The sequence below is a fragment of the Oncorhynchus mykiss genome, chromosome 18 (assembly GCF_057628025.1).
Source record: "Oncorhynchus mykiss isolate SJ-2025 chromosome 18, ASM5762802v1, whole genome shotgun sequence".
Classification (NCBI taxonomy): Eukaryota; Metazoa; Chordata; class Actinopteri; order Salmoniformes; family Salmonidae; genus Oncorhynchus; species Oncorhynchus mykiss.
The window spans coordinates 13,278,941-13,295,231 of record NC_143039.1 but is presented as its reverse complement, the minus strand read 5'-3'; the positions used below and the strand labels follow the sequence as shown (position 1 = coordinate 13,295,231).

The window sequence follows — 16,291 nt, the reverse complement described above, 5'->3', positions numbered from 1 at the left end:
TTGTGGAGAGATGTACTGCTTGGAGTCCTACGATAGAAATAAGCTGAAACATTTTTATGTAATTCATTTCTTTATTCTTTTGGCCAAATTTCATATTCACAAATGTACATTTACAAACAAAAAAATTAATTTTCTTACCTTAAAAAAAATAAATTGAACTGTATTTTACGACAATTAAATATTCTACTAACAAAAAAGCTGTTAGAATTCTAAGTGTGTGTATGTCCCTTAAGGTCCTTGTGTAATGTGATATTGTACCCTCTAGCACAATTATCCATTATATATTATTCATATATACTTGTGTTCCCTCATGTACTTCCTGTATTGATTTGTTGTTCATAAAAAAAAGAGGACAAAAAGACAGCCAATAGCTACTTTCCTTACTGAGGAGTTGGCAACACTGCCTCTGTTGCAGTGGTGGAACAGGAAGTTCCGGGAAGGCGCCAGAACTGTGTGGTGAAGACGATATAATTTGTGTCCGTTTCACATGTATTACTACAGGTATGTAATAGCACTTTTACACTTTGTAATATCGAAAGAACATGTCATAACGTGCTGGGTAACACATCCTTTATGGTATTATCACGTTTGGTAAAGGTTTTATGTGTAATATTTGTGTCAAGCCGAGTGAGCATAACTATTTTATGTCACATAGCTAGAGACTTTGGGTTTGGCAGAGGGAATGAACATCATTTACTAAAGCTAATTTCATTTTTAAAATCTATTTATTTGTTATTTTTGAGTTCGTTATTGGTTTTGTGTAAAATTCACGGGATGGTAAAATGGCGGCTCCCCTTCTGTCTACGTCAACTGAATTCAGTGCATGCAGCGCGGCTTCACTTATTATTATTATTTTTACATGTGTAACAATATTCAGACATTCAGGTGTTTCTATCTTTGTCTATGATTGTTACTATGTTGTGACAAATGGGAAACAAAATATATTTTTTGTGAGGTGAAATAATACTGTGAAGACATGGCTATTCAGGAGCATAGTCCATAGTGCTGCCTAAATTGCACACATTATCAGAAGGATAGCTAAATATGGGCACGTGCATCAGCAAGGCAAGTTAGGAGGCTGCAGATTGGACAGAACAAAGCAACAAGGATTGTTTTCAAGGTGGAGATATGTTTCTTCTGTTGTAGTCATGCACCATGCTCATTTTATTTCACAATGCACACCATTTAAAACGGACAAACTCTATTCACAACAATACTCAGTTGGTTAGAGACAGACATTCAGTCAATACCAGGAATAGATTGTCCACAATCTGTGTTATCCAGACAGAAACGAAGATGAGGGAAAATAACATTTAGATTCAGAGTGATAACGAAATTGATTAATTTATCTGAGCGAACCAGAAACGTTTTTATACATAAATTCAAACATTACTTTAGAATCATTTATTTATAATACATTGGAAGGTTGTGCAGGACTATGGAAGAATCAATCCAACTTTTCAGACTGTTAAGATTATTTATCTGGTCAATATGTCAGTGTGTTTATGTCTCTTTGTCTCTCAGTGTGTTTGTTATATGTGAAAATGTGATCACATTATAAATTGTTTTTTAAAATAGTTTTAAGGACTCTTGGAAGATTAGTCCAAATGAGAAGTATAATATATCCCAATAAAATCAAAACTAACTGCAACCTTGTACTAACTGTTTTTTTGTTGTAATTTATGCATTTATGTAAATGTAGGAAATCTACTATAGGTTAAGAGTACTTACATTGTCATTTAAAGTGTGTACTTTTTGTCTAATGGGAATGAATGTTGAGTTGTCAATGCTTAGCTACCTGATCTATTGAAATTAGATAATTGAACAAATATAATTTATTTTTTGAGAATTAAGAAAGTGCCAGAACTGTCAAGACAATAACTTTTGTGTCCGTTTCTCTTTATTACTACAGGCCGACCAAGGTCAAGTCTGAGGTTTGTAACATCCAACAGTGAGGACAAACCCAACCTGCCTCTCTCCTTCCACACCGAGTCCAAACCTTCAGTCACTGGGTCCTGATTGTGACAGTGGAGCCCAGTTTGCACTGCAGGATCCAGAGATGGCATCAGTGAAGCTGGAAGACTGCAGTCAAACACTGGAGCTGAATGTCAACATTAAAGATGAAGAAGAGGAGGAGAAGATTGGGAAATCTGTTTATCATGGTAAGAGCAGATTCTTTCTTCATAAGTTAGACCTCCGTAAGTTATGACCCAGTCTATTGCTAGGTTAAGTTCTATCTGACACACACATCCCTGAAGAACTCCAGACTGTTGTTTGTTTTAACTTCACACTGTGTGTTGAAAGTTGCTATAGAACTGTTTCAATGAGAAGGTAGATGTTATTTCATGCTAATGAGATCTGGATGGTTTGACATCAGTATTGTCAGCATGTGTTTTATTCAATGGGCTATCTGGAATTATCATAGTGTCGACTAAAGAAGATAAATACATGACTAAGGACACCTACAGTAAAGTGTGACACCAACTTTTCCTGATCGAGAAGCATTGCAGAGAATTGAAATTACAATGAGTTATTTCCTGAATTGACTGAAATTCAAGTGGAATTGACAGCAACCCTAGCAACTACATAGACTCATTTCATAGAACTTCAGAACACTGCCAACTGAAGCTAACTAGCTATCAGCTATCAGTCAGCGAACCACTGCTAGAGGTCATCAGCTAACCTTTAGCTCGGAAAGCTCTCGCCAGTTCTTACAACGCGTTTCAAACCAGAAGCATACCGGACCTATTTTTCTCTCCAAAGCCCCGGATTCCTACAGCAAACTCTGAACCTTTTTCATCTGGATCATCGCCGCTTGCTAACCGCAACCTGGGTTGACTACTCCTGGCTAACGTTTACGTCCCGGAGCAAGCACCAACTAGCCTGGAGCTAGCCCATGCTAGACCCATCTCCCGGCTAGGGCTCCTGGGCTACTCCTGAAGCCCACTCCTCGGCTACAATATCCAGACCCCTTCTACTGCCGGTACGGGGCACGGAACCCCGCCGATCCTTCACGATTGGAATACCGACATAATCTGCCCGGGGATCCCAACAGGCCACTCAGGCGCGACGTCCCCTGAAGGCCCTTCTGCTAACCGCGGCCTGCTAGCTATCTAGAGCATATTGGGCTGTTAGCTGATCCATCGGCCAGTTTCTTGGACCACTGTACCCATTTTGCCAATTGGACCCCTCTGCTACTTGGAACCCTACTAATTCCACGACTGGTCTATCGACGTCACTGCACTGGGAGGCAAAAACAGACTTTCCCCCATCGTGATGTCCCTCTAAGGCCCTTATGCTAGCTTGCTAGCCCCGGCCTGCTAACTGTCTGAATCGCCGTGTCTCACTGGACCCATATGATCACTTGGCTACGCATGCCTCTCCCTAATATCAATATGCCTTGTCCATTACTGTCCTAGTTAGTGATTACTGTCTTATTTCACTGTAGAGCCTCTAGCCCTGCTCAATATACCTTAACCAACCATGTCGTTCCACCTCCCACATATGCGATGACATCACCTGGTTTAAACGTCTCTAGAGACTACATCTCTCTCATCATTACTCAATGCCTAGGTTTACCTCCAATGTACTCTCTCCCTACCATACCTTTGTCTGTACCTTATGCCTTGAATCTATGCTATCGTGCCCAGAAACCTGCTCCCTTTACTCTCTGTTCCGAACGTGCTAGACGGCCAGGTCTTGTAGCCTTTAGCCGTACCCTTATCCTACATCTCCTCTGTTCCTCTGGAGATGTAGAGGTGAATCCAGGCCTTGCAGTGCCTAGCTCCACTCCTATTCCCCAGACGCTCTCATTTGTTGACTTCTGTAACCGTAAAAGCCTTGGTTTCATGCATGTTAACATCAGAAGCCTCATCCCTAAGTTTGTTTTACTCACTGCTTTAGCACATTCTGCCAACCCGGATGTCTTAGCCGTGTCTGAGTCCTGGTTTAGGAAAACCACCAAAACCCCTGAAATTTCCACCCCTAACTATAACATTTTCCGCTAAGATAGAACTGCCAAAGGGCGGTGTTAGCCTGCAGAGTTCTATCTTACTATCCAGGTCTGTACCAAAACAATTCGAGCTTCTACTTCTAATAATTCACCTTTCCAGAAACAAGTCTCTCACCATTACTGCTTGCTATAGACCACCCTCTGCCCCCAGCTGTGCCCTCGACACCATATGTGAATTGATTGCCCCCATCTATCTTCTGAGCTTGTGCTGCTAGGTGACCTAAACTGGGACATGCTTAACACCCCGGCCATCCTACAATCTAAGCTTGATGCCCTCAATCTCACACAAATTATCTATGAACCTACAAGGTACAACTCCAAATCCTTTGCACCCAGTGTGTCAACTTGCACATCCTACCATTCCAGTGTTAAATTGCTATATTGTAGTTACTTTGCCACCATGGCCTATTTATTGCCTTACCTATCTTATCCTACCTCATTTACACATGCTGTATATAGATTTTTCTACTGTATTATTGATTGTATGTTTGTTTATTCCATGTGTAACTCTGTGTTGTTGTATGTGTCGAACTGCTTTGCTTTATCTTGGCCAGGTCGCAGTTGTAAATGAGAACTTGTTCTCAACTAGCCTACCTGGTTAAATAAAGGTGTTCTCAACTAGCCTACCTGGTTAAATAAAGGTGTTCTCAACTAGCCTACCTGGTTAAATAAAGGTGTTCTCAACTGGCCTACCTGGTTAAATAAAGGTGTTCTCAACTAGCCTACCTGGTTAAATAAAGGTGAAATAAATATGTAAATAATATCCTCTATCATATGATGTATTAACCCATAAAGCAGTTAAACCCCAAACCAACTATTATGTTTATAGTAGTTCCCAGACCCAACCATTCTGTATGTCTTACAATGGAATCTAGTCTCTCTCTCGCTCCGCTTCCTGTGTCATGGTATCTTCACTTCCTGTGTCATGGTGTCTTCACTCACCCATTATGCAGTTAGACCTCACTTCACGTGAAAACTATGTGTCCCAATCAGTGTCCCAATCACAACTAAAGCGTTTTATCACTTTAGAATTTAGAATGTAGAATGACTGACCTCAGTGTGTTCAGTGTCCCAATCACAACTAAAGCGTTTTATCACTTTAGAATTTAGAATGTAGAATGACTGACCTCAGTGTGTTTAGTGTCCCAATCACAACCAAAACGTTTTATCACTTTAGAATTTAGAATGTAGAATGACTGACCTCAGTGCGTTCAGTGTCCCAATCACAACCAAAACATTTTATCACTTTAGAATTTAGAATGTAGAATGACTGACCTCAGTGTGTTCAGTGTCCCAATCACAACCAAAACGTTTTATCACTTTAGAATGTAGAATGACTGACCTCAGTGCGTTCAGTGTCCCAATCACAACCAAAACGTTTTATCACTTTAGAATTTAGAATGTAGAATGACTGACCTCAGTGCGTTCAGTGTCCCAATCACAACCAAAACGTTTTATCACTTTAGAATTTAGAATGTAGAATGACTGACCTCAGTCCGTTCAGTGTCCCAATCACAACCAAAACGTTTTATCACTTTAGAATTTAGAATGTAGAATGACTGACCTCAGTGTGTTCAGTGTCCCAATCACAACCAAAACGTTTTATCACTTTAGAATTTAGAATGTAGAATGACTGACCTCAGTGTGTTCAGTGTCCCAATCACAACCAAAACGTTTTATCACTTTAGAATGTAGAATGACTGACCTCAGTGTGTTCTTTGAGACGAAGGCACCAATTCCAGTTGATCAACTCCGCACCCATCACCCCTGTTAGAACATACATTTATAAACAACCTTTTATTGCCGGTCTCATTACAGGCCTGGTAAAGAAATCAGTATCTCAATGCGTTTTCAGTTTAAATAGTTAGCAGGGTGTATACCCCCCCCCATCCTCACCCGGGACTTATCATTCTAGCGTATCGTTTACAGTTAAATTTCCCAACGGCACATGTAACTTTTGCCTGTCACATTTCATGGCCCTTGATAATGTCCCGATTTTAATATCCAGTTCAATACTTCTGTTTTTTCCACGTACACGAGTCTCTCACCTGAGCTTGTTCTCTCTCTCTCCACGCTCTCCCGTCGATTATACACACCATCTATTAACTATTTTCTAAGAGAGCACTACACACTTCCCCGGATAATAATTAATTGGACACAGCACTTAATACCTTGTGTTAAAACCGATACCATAAACGTCTGCGAATCTATTACTGGAGAATACGGATTTCTTAATGCCTTTGTGCCGTATCTCCTCCAATCTCCCTATTATTGATAACACTTCACCAAAATTATTCACACTTGTCTTCCTATTTCCACATAATCTGCCATGGTTCACCGCCCCAACGGGGCACACAACTAACCTTCCATTCACACTTTTATGGCCAATACAACTAGGCTCTCACCCTGTTATAGCTATGCAGGGAACCAACCCCACTGGTATTTACCCCCTAGGACTCACCCTTCACAGGTTCCAGCCTGCGTGAGTTTACCTTCTGGGACTCACCCTATATTAATAATAATCACAGGTATTAATCCACTGGGATTTACTATTGACATTATAGTACTAGCAGGAACCAACCTGCTAGGGAGTTACCCCCTAGGACTTACCCTACAGGTAGCAAGCACCCTGTATGAGTTTACCTTCCGGGCCTTACCATTTACTATAAAGCTACGACCGGTCGTTACACAATGGGCCTTTTGAATAAACTCAGGCTTCAAAAGGCTGTATTCTATAATTGTTCAGCCTACGATTCTCATCTCCCCAAGATGTCAGAATGAGTGGTAACAGGTGTAGGAATGTGCCTACCTTATTTGCTGTGCCGGCTCCTGTTCCACTGATCTGGACTCTTTGGTTTGATGAAATCGTGGTGAATCCTGTCGACAACACCAACTGTTAGGTTCTTATTTTTTTTGTGAGTAAATAACTCACAAACACTAGAGAAGCTTTAACCAAGTTTAATCTTTCCAAAGATTCTGTGCAGCTGAAATCAGACAAAACATTTGAGACATCACAGTTTATATACATCCTACTTAAGACATTCCTCTTCCTTACAGTTTATGGCTCCACAGGAAAGAAGGTAACCAGATACAGTGGGGAGAACAAGTATTTGATACACTGCCGATTTTGCAGGTTTTCCTACTTACACACTGCTGCAGTGTGTGCAAACCTGGTCAAGAACAACAGGAAACGTATGATCTCTGTAATTGCAAACAAAGGTTTCTGTACCAAATATTAAGTTCTGCTTTTCTGATGTATACTTTCTGATGTGTACTTTCTGATGTATACTTTCTGATGTATCAAATACTTATGTCATGCAATAAAATGCAAATGAATTACTTAAAAATCATACAATGTGATTTTCTGGATTTTTGTTTTAGATTCCGTCTCTCACAGTTGAAGTGTACCTATGATAAAACAATACAGACATCTACATGTCTGGAAAACCTGCAAAATTGGCAGTGTATCAAATACTTGTTCTCCCCACTGTAGCAACCCTGATTACTCCCTTAAGGGGAACTGACCTCACCTCTCACCTCCTGACCGACAGATATCCATCTGTCTTCCCTATATCAACACATCGCTCTCCTCTCCTCCATCAAACACATCCTTTTACAAACTCTTTCTATTCAAGTCTTTGTCTCTATCATTTATTTAATATCTCAATGTTCAAAGTTTAGCCGATTCCAACACCAGACAACAGTGTGTGTGAGACGTGTTTGTAGAGGTGAAGGACAAAAACTGGTGTTGGCCTCTCCAACACCATCAAACAAGTACTAGCTCCACTGAATGTCAAGGAGAAGCTGAGAAGCTGGTTGCACCAACCTACCATTGGTCAGCGCTGATGAGTGGTAATGTACGTGGTGTCCAAACGCTACTGATGGATTCCTTTCTGGACCGCAGAACTCCAGTGTTCTACCCAGCTATGGCTTGTGGGTAACCAGGAGAAGCTGAGAAGGGAGCTGTTCCCTGTCTACCGGCATCCTGAGCTGCACACTGGAAAGACAGCACTTTCTTTATTGAAATCACTCTACGAGAATAACCTGCAGGAGGCCTTGTCTGAGACGGTCTCTCTTCTCAAAATCATCATCATCACCACTCCGATGACAACTGCCGAGTCGGAGAGAAACTTTTCTACCTTTTTAAAAGGATAAAAACCTTTTTACGCAACTCCATGGGCCAGAAAGGTTAAATGCTTTGGCCATGCTGTCAATCCAGCATGACATCATCCAGAGAATGTGTATGTTAGTAGCCCATGTGCCCCCCCCTAAGAATTTGGTACCCCCCCCCTAAGAACTTAGCCTACTGTTCTGACTTGGTGGTGCACATGTATCCTATAGCCTGTTTTTAGAAACATGTAATTTAATATTGTAACAGCCTGCATACCTGCCCCCATTTGTAAGAACTTTTCATTTATTTTAAGCGCAAGTTTTTTTTTTTACGTGTAATTTAAAGTGTGTGCCCTCGTCTAATGTGAATTAATGTTTTGTTGTCAATGTTTAACTACCCGGTCTATTGAAATTAGATCATTGAACAATTGTTTTTATTTTTGTATTTTTTTTAAGAGAATTAAGGAAGTGCCAGAACTAAAAGACAATAACTTTTGTCCGTTTGTCTTTATTACTACAGGCCGACTTAGGTCAAGTCTGAGGCCGGTAACATCAACAGTGAGGACAAACCCAGCCTGCCTCTCTCCTTCCACACTGAGTCCAACCCTACAGTCACTGGGTCCTGATTGTGACAGTGGAGCCCATTTTGCACTGCAGGATCCAGAGATGGCATCAGTGAAGCTGGAAGACTGCAGTCAAACACTGGAGCTGAATGTCAACATTAAAGATGAAGAAGAGGAGGAGAAGATTGGGACATCTGTTAATCATGGTAAGAGCAGGTTCTATCTATAAGTTCCCTTCATAGGTTATACCTCCATTAGTTATGACCCAGTCTATTGCTATTGTGAATTCTGTCATTCTGACATCACATCCCTGATAAACACCAGACTGTACAAAACTTGTTTTTCATTCCAACTTCCCACTGTGTATGAAAAGTGGTTTGACACCAGTATTGTCAGCATTTGTTTTATTCACTGGGCTATCTGGAGTGTTCAGAGAGTAGACTAAATAAGTGAAGTAGACAAACTGCCAGTGTTTTAAAGTTCTATGAAATTAGTCTGTAGTTACTAACCCTTGTGATAGTGAGTGGAGGATGATATGAGTCTGTCGTTACTAACCCTTGTGATAGTGAGTGGAGGATGATATGAAATGAGTCTGTGTAGTTACTAACCCTTGTGATAGTGAGTGGAGGATGATATGAAATGAGTCTGTAGTTACTAACCCTTGTGATAGTGAGTGGAGGATGATATGAAATGAGTCTGTGTAGTTACTAACCCTTGTGATAGTGAGTGGAGGATGATATGAAATTAGTCTGTGTAGTTACTAACCCTTGTGATAGTGAGTGGAGGATGATATGAAATGAGTCTGTGTAGTTACTAACCCTTGTGATAGTGAGTGGAGGATTATATGAAATGAGTCTCATAATTTTCACTCTCAGCTGTTGTACACTTTTAGAATGGTTGTATTCTCCTTTTGTATTGGACAGTACAGAGCCTTCAGAAAGAATTCATACCCCTTGACTTATTCCACATTTTATGTTGCAGCCTAAATAAAAAAATAAAATAGAAATTGAGCCATCTACACACAATACCCCATAATGACATCACAATACCCCATAATGACATCACAATACCCCATAATGACATCACAATACCCCATAATGACATCACAATACCCCATAATGACATCACAATACCCCATAATGACATCACAATACCCCATAATGACATCACAATACCCCATAATGACAGGCAAAACATGTTTTTTTGAAATGTTTGCAAATGTTTAAAAATAATAATAATAACGCAGAAATATCTAATTTACATAAGTATTATGGTGGAAGATTGCAAGATTATGTTATAATACTTTTATTGCATCAAATGGTTGTTTTATTCGACAGAACAGAGTATTCTTAACTATGGTGTGTGTGTGTTCTACTGAGGAAGGGCCTCTGGGACATAACACTGACAGGAGATTTACCATGTCTTCTGGGTGATAAAACCTAAAGAGCATTCCAGAGCATGAGTTAATGTTTCTGTTCTATACCGTACCAGGGAGAGATGGTTCCAGTAGGTCCAGACACTGGTCTCTACGCAATGAAAACTGTCTGCTGTGAATTATAAGTATCTTTCATACAATATGGTACCAGAGAGAGATGGTTCCAGTATGCAGTCAGAGGACCAGACACTGGTCTCTACACAATGAAAACTGTTGACACAGCAGATGCTGTCTGCTATGTATTATAGGTATATTCCATACAAATCTTAACCTTGTGACCCATCTATGTATCTGTTGTTTGTCATGTAGACTGAAAGAGGATGGACTTTGTACTTTTGTCTCTGGGTTCTCAATAAATCATCTGAGCGTGAATTTGTCGACCAGCCATGTATCGTAGAGCACTCAATCAATTCACTTTGTATGTGTGCGTTGTATTAACCTGCTCCCTTATTAATAAGATATTTAAAGATTTAGTTTAAGTATAACTCTGACTTGTGTGATAAGTTTGTCTCTCCTCATTTGATTGTAAAGAAATGAACCACCACAGTATTCACACCCCTGAGTAAATACTTTGAAGAAGCACCCTTGGCAGTGATTACAGCTGTGAGTTTTTCTGTTTAAATCTCTAAGAACTTTCCACACCTCGATTGTACAATATTTACACATTTATTCTGGAAAAAAAGTATTCAAGCTCTGTCAAGTTGGTTGTTGATCATTGCTAGACAGCCATTTTCAAGTCTTGCCATAGATTTTCAAGATGATTTAAGTCAAAACAGTAACTAGGCCACTCTGGAACATTCAATGTCTTGGTAAGCAACTCCAGTGTGTATTTGGCCTTGTTGTTTTAGGTTATTGTCCTTCTGAAAGGTGAATTTGCATACCAGTGTTTGTTGGAAAGCAGACTGAACCAGGTTTTCCTCTAGGAGTTTGCCAGTGCTTAGTTCTATTCCATTTATTTTTTATCAACGAACAAAAAACGTCCAAGTCCTTGCCGATGACAAGCATACTCATAACATGATGCAGTCACCTCCATGTGAGGAGTGGTACTCTGTGATGTGTTGTGTTCGATTTGCCCCAAACATAACACTTTGTATTCAGGATTTTAAGTTAATTATTTTTGCCACATTTTTTGCAGTTTTACTTTAGTGCCTTAATTCAAACAGGATGCATGTTTTGGAATATTTTAATTCTGTACAGCTTTGCTTCTTTTCACTCTGTTATTGATGTTAGTATTGTGGAGTAACTACAATGTTGTTGATCCATCCTCAGTCTAACTGTTTTAAAATCACCATTGGCCTCATGGTGAAAACCCTGAGCAGTTTCCCTCCTCTCCGGCAACTGAGTTAGGAAGGACGCCTGTATCTTTGTAGTGACTGGGTGTATTGATACACCATCCAAAGTGTAATTAATATCTTCACCATGCTCAAAGGGATATTCAATGTCTGTTATTTTTCTTGTTTTTGTTTTATATTATGTGGTATTCCACTGGCGTTATGGGGTACTCCACTGACGTTATGGGGTACTCCACTGGCGTTATGGGGTACTCCACTGACGTTATGGGGTACTCCGCTGGCGTTATGGGGTACTCCACTGGCGTTATGGGGTACTCCACTGGCGTTATGGGGTACTCCGTTGGCGTTATGGGGTACTCCACTGACGTTATGGGGTACTCCACTGGCGTTATGGGGTACTCCGTTGGCGTTATGGGGTACTCCACTGACGTTATGGGGTACTCCACTGGCGTTATGGGGTACTCCACTGGCGTTATGGGGTACTCCGTTGGCGTTATGGGGTACTCCACTGACGTTATGGGGTACTCCACTGGCGTTATGGGGTACTCCGTTGGCGTTATGGGGTACTCCACTGGCGTTATGGGGTACTCCGTTGGCGTTATGGGGTACTCCGTTGGCGTTATGGGGTACTCCGTTGGCGTTATGGGGTACTCCGTTGGCGTTATGGGGTACTCCGTTGGCGTTATGGGGTACTCCGTTGGCGTTATGGGGTACTCCGTTGGCGTTATGGGGTACTCCGTTGGCGTTATGGGGTACTCCGCTGGCGTTATGGGGTACTCCGCTGGCGTTATGGGGTACTCCGCTGGCGTTATGGGGTACTCCGCTGGCGTTATGGGGTACTCCGCTGGCGTTATGGGGTACTCCGTTGGCGTTATGGGGTACTCCGTTGGCGTTATGGGGTACTCCGTTGGCGTTATGGGGTACTCCACTGGCGTTATGTGGTACTCCGTTGGCGTTATGGGGTACTCCGTTGGCGTTATGGGGTACTCCACTGACGTTATGGGGTACTCCGCTGGCGTTATGGGGTACTCCGCTGGCGTTATGGGGTACTCCGCTGGCGTTATGGGGTACTCCGCTGGCGTTATGGGGTACTCCGCTGGCGTTATGGGGTACTCCGCTGGCGTTATGGGGTACTCCGTTGGCGTTATGGGGTACTCCGTTGGCGTTATGGGGTACTCCACTGGCGTTATGGGGTACTCCGTTGGCGTTATGGGGTACTCCGTTGGCGTTATGGGGTACTCCACTGACGTTATGGGGTACTCCGCTGGCGTTATGGGGTACTCCGCTGGCGTTATGGGGTACTCCGCTGGCGTTATGGGGTACTCCGCGGGCGTTATGGGGTACTCCGCTGGCGTTATGGGGTACTCCGCTGGCGTTATGGGGTACTCCGCTGGCGTTATGGGGTACTCCGTTGGCGTTATGGGGTGTTCCGTTGGCGTTATGGGGTGTTCCGTTGGCGTTATGGGGGTGTTCCGTTGGCGTTATGGGGGTGTTCCGTTGGCGTTATGGGGGTGTTCCGTTGGCGTTATGGGGGTGTTCCGTTGGCGTTATGGGGGTGTTCCGTTGGCGTTATGGGGGTGTTCCGTTGGCGTTATGGGGGTGTTCCGTTGGCGTTATGGGGGTGTTCCGTTGGCGTTATGGGGTGTTCCGTTGGCGTTATGGGTGTGTTCCGTTGGCGTTATGGGGGTGTTCCGTTGGCGTTATGGGGGTGTTCCGTTGGCGTTATGGGGTGTTCCGTTGGCGTTATGGGGTTATGGGGTGTTCCACTGGTGTTATGGGGTGTTCCACTGACTCATATGGTATAAGGACTAAACACTTTTTATATAACACTTTCTGGCCAACTGGTGGTTTAGTTCCACCTGTCCTCCAACTGTTGGTTTAGAATCTACAGATGTGGTTTTCATATTCAGATGGTAAATAGTCATTGTAAAATTCATGTTGATACAACAATATCCAATATCTAGTCATGTATCCATGCCCTTGTATGTGTGTGGTATTGTGTGTAGGACAATGACTCAATTTAATCCATTTTAAATTCAGGCTGAAACACAACAAAATGTAGAAAAAGTCAAGGGATGTGAATACTTTCTGAACACACTGTTAATGAAGTCATATGTATATCCCACTGACTGGTTCTTCTGATGTTGTTCACACAGGAGACCATGTTGAGACATTCTCTACATCCAGAGAGCAACAGCAGGAAGATCACAGAGCTAAGAGGTCTCACCACCTCCCACATTGTGAGGAGATTTTCCCAGTTCTATCAAAGCTAAAAATACACCTAAAAATACACACAGTAGAGAATCTGAATTCCTGTACTGACTGTGGGAAGAGATTCACAACATCACAAGCTCTGACAATTCATCAGAAAGTGCACACTGGAGAGAAGGCTTACTCCTGCTCTGACTGTGGGAAAAGTTTCTCCAGATTGGATAAGTTAAAAAGTCACCAACTAATACATAGAGAGAAGCCATTCTCCTGCTCTGAGTGTGGCAAATGCTTCAAAACATCAACTGAGGTAAAGGTTCATCAGAGAACACACACAGGAGAGAAGCCTTACTTCTGCTCTGCCTGTGGAAAGAGTTTCTCCCGATTGGATACCTTAAAAGTACATGAACGTGTACATACAGGAGAGAAGCCATACTCTTGCTCTGACTGTGGAAAATGCTTCACCACAACATCTGATCTAACAGTTCATCAGAGAACACACACAGGAGAGAAGCCTTACTTCTGCTCTGACTGTGGTAAATGCTTCAAAACATCAACTGAGGTAAAAGTTCATCAGAGAACACACACAGGAGAGAAACCTTACTTCTGCTCTGACTGTGGGAAGAGTTTCTCCCGATTGGATACCTTAAAAGTACATGAACGTGTGCATACAGGAGAGAAGCCATACTCTTGCTCTAACTGTGGAAGATGCTTCACCACAACGTCTGATGTAACAGTTCATCAGAGAACACACACGGGAGAGAAGCCTTACTTCTGCTCTGACTGTGGTAAATTCTTCAAAACATCAACTGAGGTAAAAGTTCACCAGAGAACACACACAGGAGTGAAACCTTACTTCTGCTCTGACTGTGGGAAGAGATTCACAACATCACAAGCTCTGACAATTCATCAGAGAGTGCACACTGGAGAGAAGCCTTTCTCCTGCTCTGACTGTGGGAAAAGTTTCTCCAGATTGGATAAGTTAAAAAGTCATCAACAAATACACAGAGAGAAGCCATTCTCCTGCTCTGACTGTGGTAAATGTTTCAAAACATCAACTGAGGTAAAAGTTCATCAGAGGACACACACAGGAGTGAAACCTTACTTCTGCTCTGACTGTGGGAAGAGATTCACAACATCACAAGCTCTGACAATTCATCAGAGAGTGCACACTGGAGAGAAGCCTTTCTCCTGCTCTGACTGTGGGAAAAGTTTCTCCAGATTGGATAAATTAAAAAGTCACCAACTAATACACATAGCGAAGCCATTCTCCTGCTCTGACTGTGGTAAGTGCTTCAAAACATCAATTGAGCTAACAGTTCATCAGAGAACACACACAGAAGAGAAGCCTTACTTCTGCTCTGACAATGGAATGAGTTTCTCCCAATTGGAAAAGTTCAAATGTCCCCAGCGAATACATATAGACAAAGTCTCACTTCTGCTCTGACTGTGGGAAGAGTTTCCCCCGATTTAGATACCTTTTAAAATGTCACCAGCATATACATACAGGAGAGAAGCCTCATCAGTTCTCTCAGACCAGCTAAGAGTAAAGTCATTACATCACTTCATTCTCATCTCATAAATGAAGTGCTAACAGTGAATTTGATAACATTTAAGAAAGAATAAAACACTATTGGGATCCTATTGTTTCTCACTGAGAGAACTGTGCAGGCGTGTTATAGAATGTTAGCTTCTTGTTATTTTGCTGATCAGTGAGCACCATGTCAGTTTTTTGTTGTGTTTTGTTAGCTTTTACTCTAAAGATATTGAGAGTTCCTTGGATTTGCCTTTAAGGTTGAATATCCTACGAGGCTTCTTACGTTGAAACAATGAAGTCTGATTGTGGACTGTGTGGTACTCTGTGGGAATAAGTTAAGAAATGTCAGATAGAGATGGTGTGATGATCAGTTTTCCGTGGGAATGAGTTAGTAGACAACATGTATCAGATAGAGATGATCAGTTCTCTGTGGGAATGAGTTAGTAGACAACATGTATCAGATTGTGATGATCAGTTCTCTGTGGGAATGAGTTAGACACAACATGTATCAGATAGAGATGATGTGATGATCAGTTTTCACCATTTAGTTTTGTTGTTTTTTGTTGTTTTGTTTTACTACTAAGCAACTTTTGTTTAGTGATATACATACTTTGAAACAATAAACATGTTCATTAAATTGTCTTAAATAGATGTATTATTTTCGTCATTGATGAATGTATTTGGATGTCTGCATTGAACTTAATTGATGTGCGAATTCTACTTGAATTTGTGCTGGTCAAACTTTGGGTTATCTATACAGACAATGTAATGTGTTTTGTTTAATTGATGTTATTCAAACTAATGTAAATGTCTATGTATCTACTGAATACATGTCACTACACCTCTACATGCCAATTAGCTAGTCCCCAGTATGTTCTACAATGCATACAAATCATGTTTTGCAGTATAAAGGACATGTTTTCATATTTAAATAAAAGTTAAATAAAATAACATTTATTTTGTCAATGTATAATTGTAATGTGTTTTCTATGGTGCCAAAGTCCAGGGACAATATTACTACCACAATTCAAGTATGATCCACCTACTATTAGGGAATGGAACCAGAAAGGAAGCTTGTGTTACCCTTTCCAGAGTGGAAGAGCTGTGAACTCACCTGTGATGGCCCACATCAAC

General features: G+C 41.5%; 2 protein-coding genes across 3 annotated transcripts in view; both read left to right on the top strand.

Moving 5' to 3' along the window:
• Positions 1 to 16,291, top strand: part of LOC110515909 (uncharacterized) — a 113,752-nt gene that overhangs the window by 18,084 nt on the left and 79,377 nt on the right. The gene's annotated exons all lie outside the window — the stretch shown is intronic.
• On the top strand, positions 394 to 16,110 carry LOC118965330 (uncharacterized). 2 transcript variants are annotated; one of them, XM_090207073.1, is made up of 5 exons: positions 394 to 501; positions 1,913 to 2,162; positions 8,643 to 8,891; positions 13,569 to 14,863; positions 15,105 to 15,290. In XM_090207073.1, the coding sequence occupies exons 2-5, from the start codon at positions 2,060 to 2,062 to the stop codon at positions 15,162 to 15,164; spliced, it is 1,707 nt and encodes a 568-aa protein (XP_090063199.1). In that variant the 5' UTR covers positions 394 to 501; positions 1,913 to 2,059; the 3' UTR covers positions 15,165 to 15,290. The 2 variants fall into 2 exon arrangements, with proteins under 2 accessions (XP_090063199.1, XP_090063198.1); XM_090207072.1 differs by lacking the exon at positions 8,643 to 8,891 and having other exon boundaries at positions 13,569 to 16,110.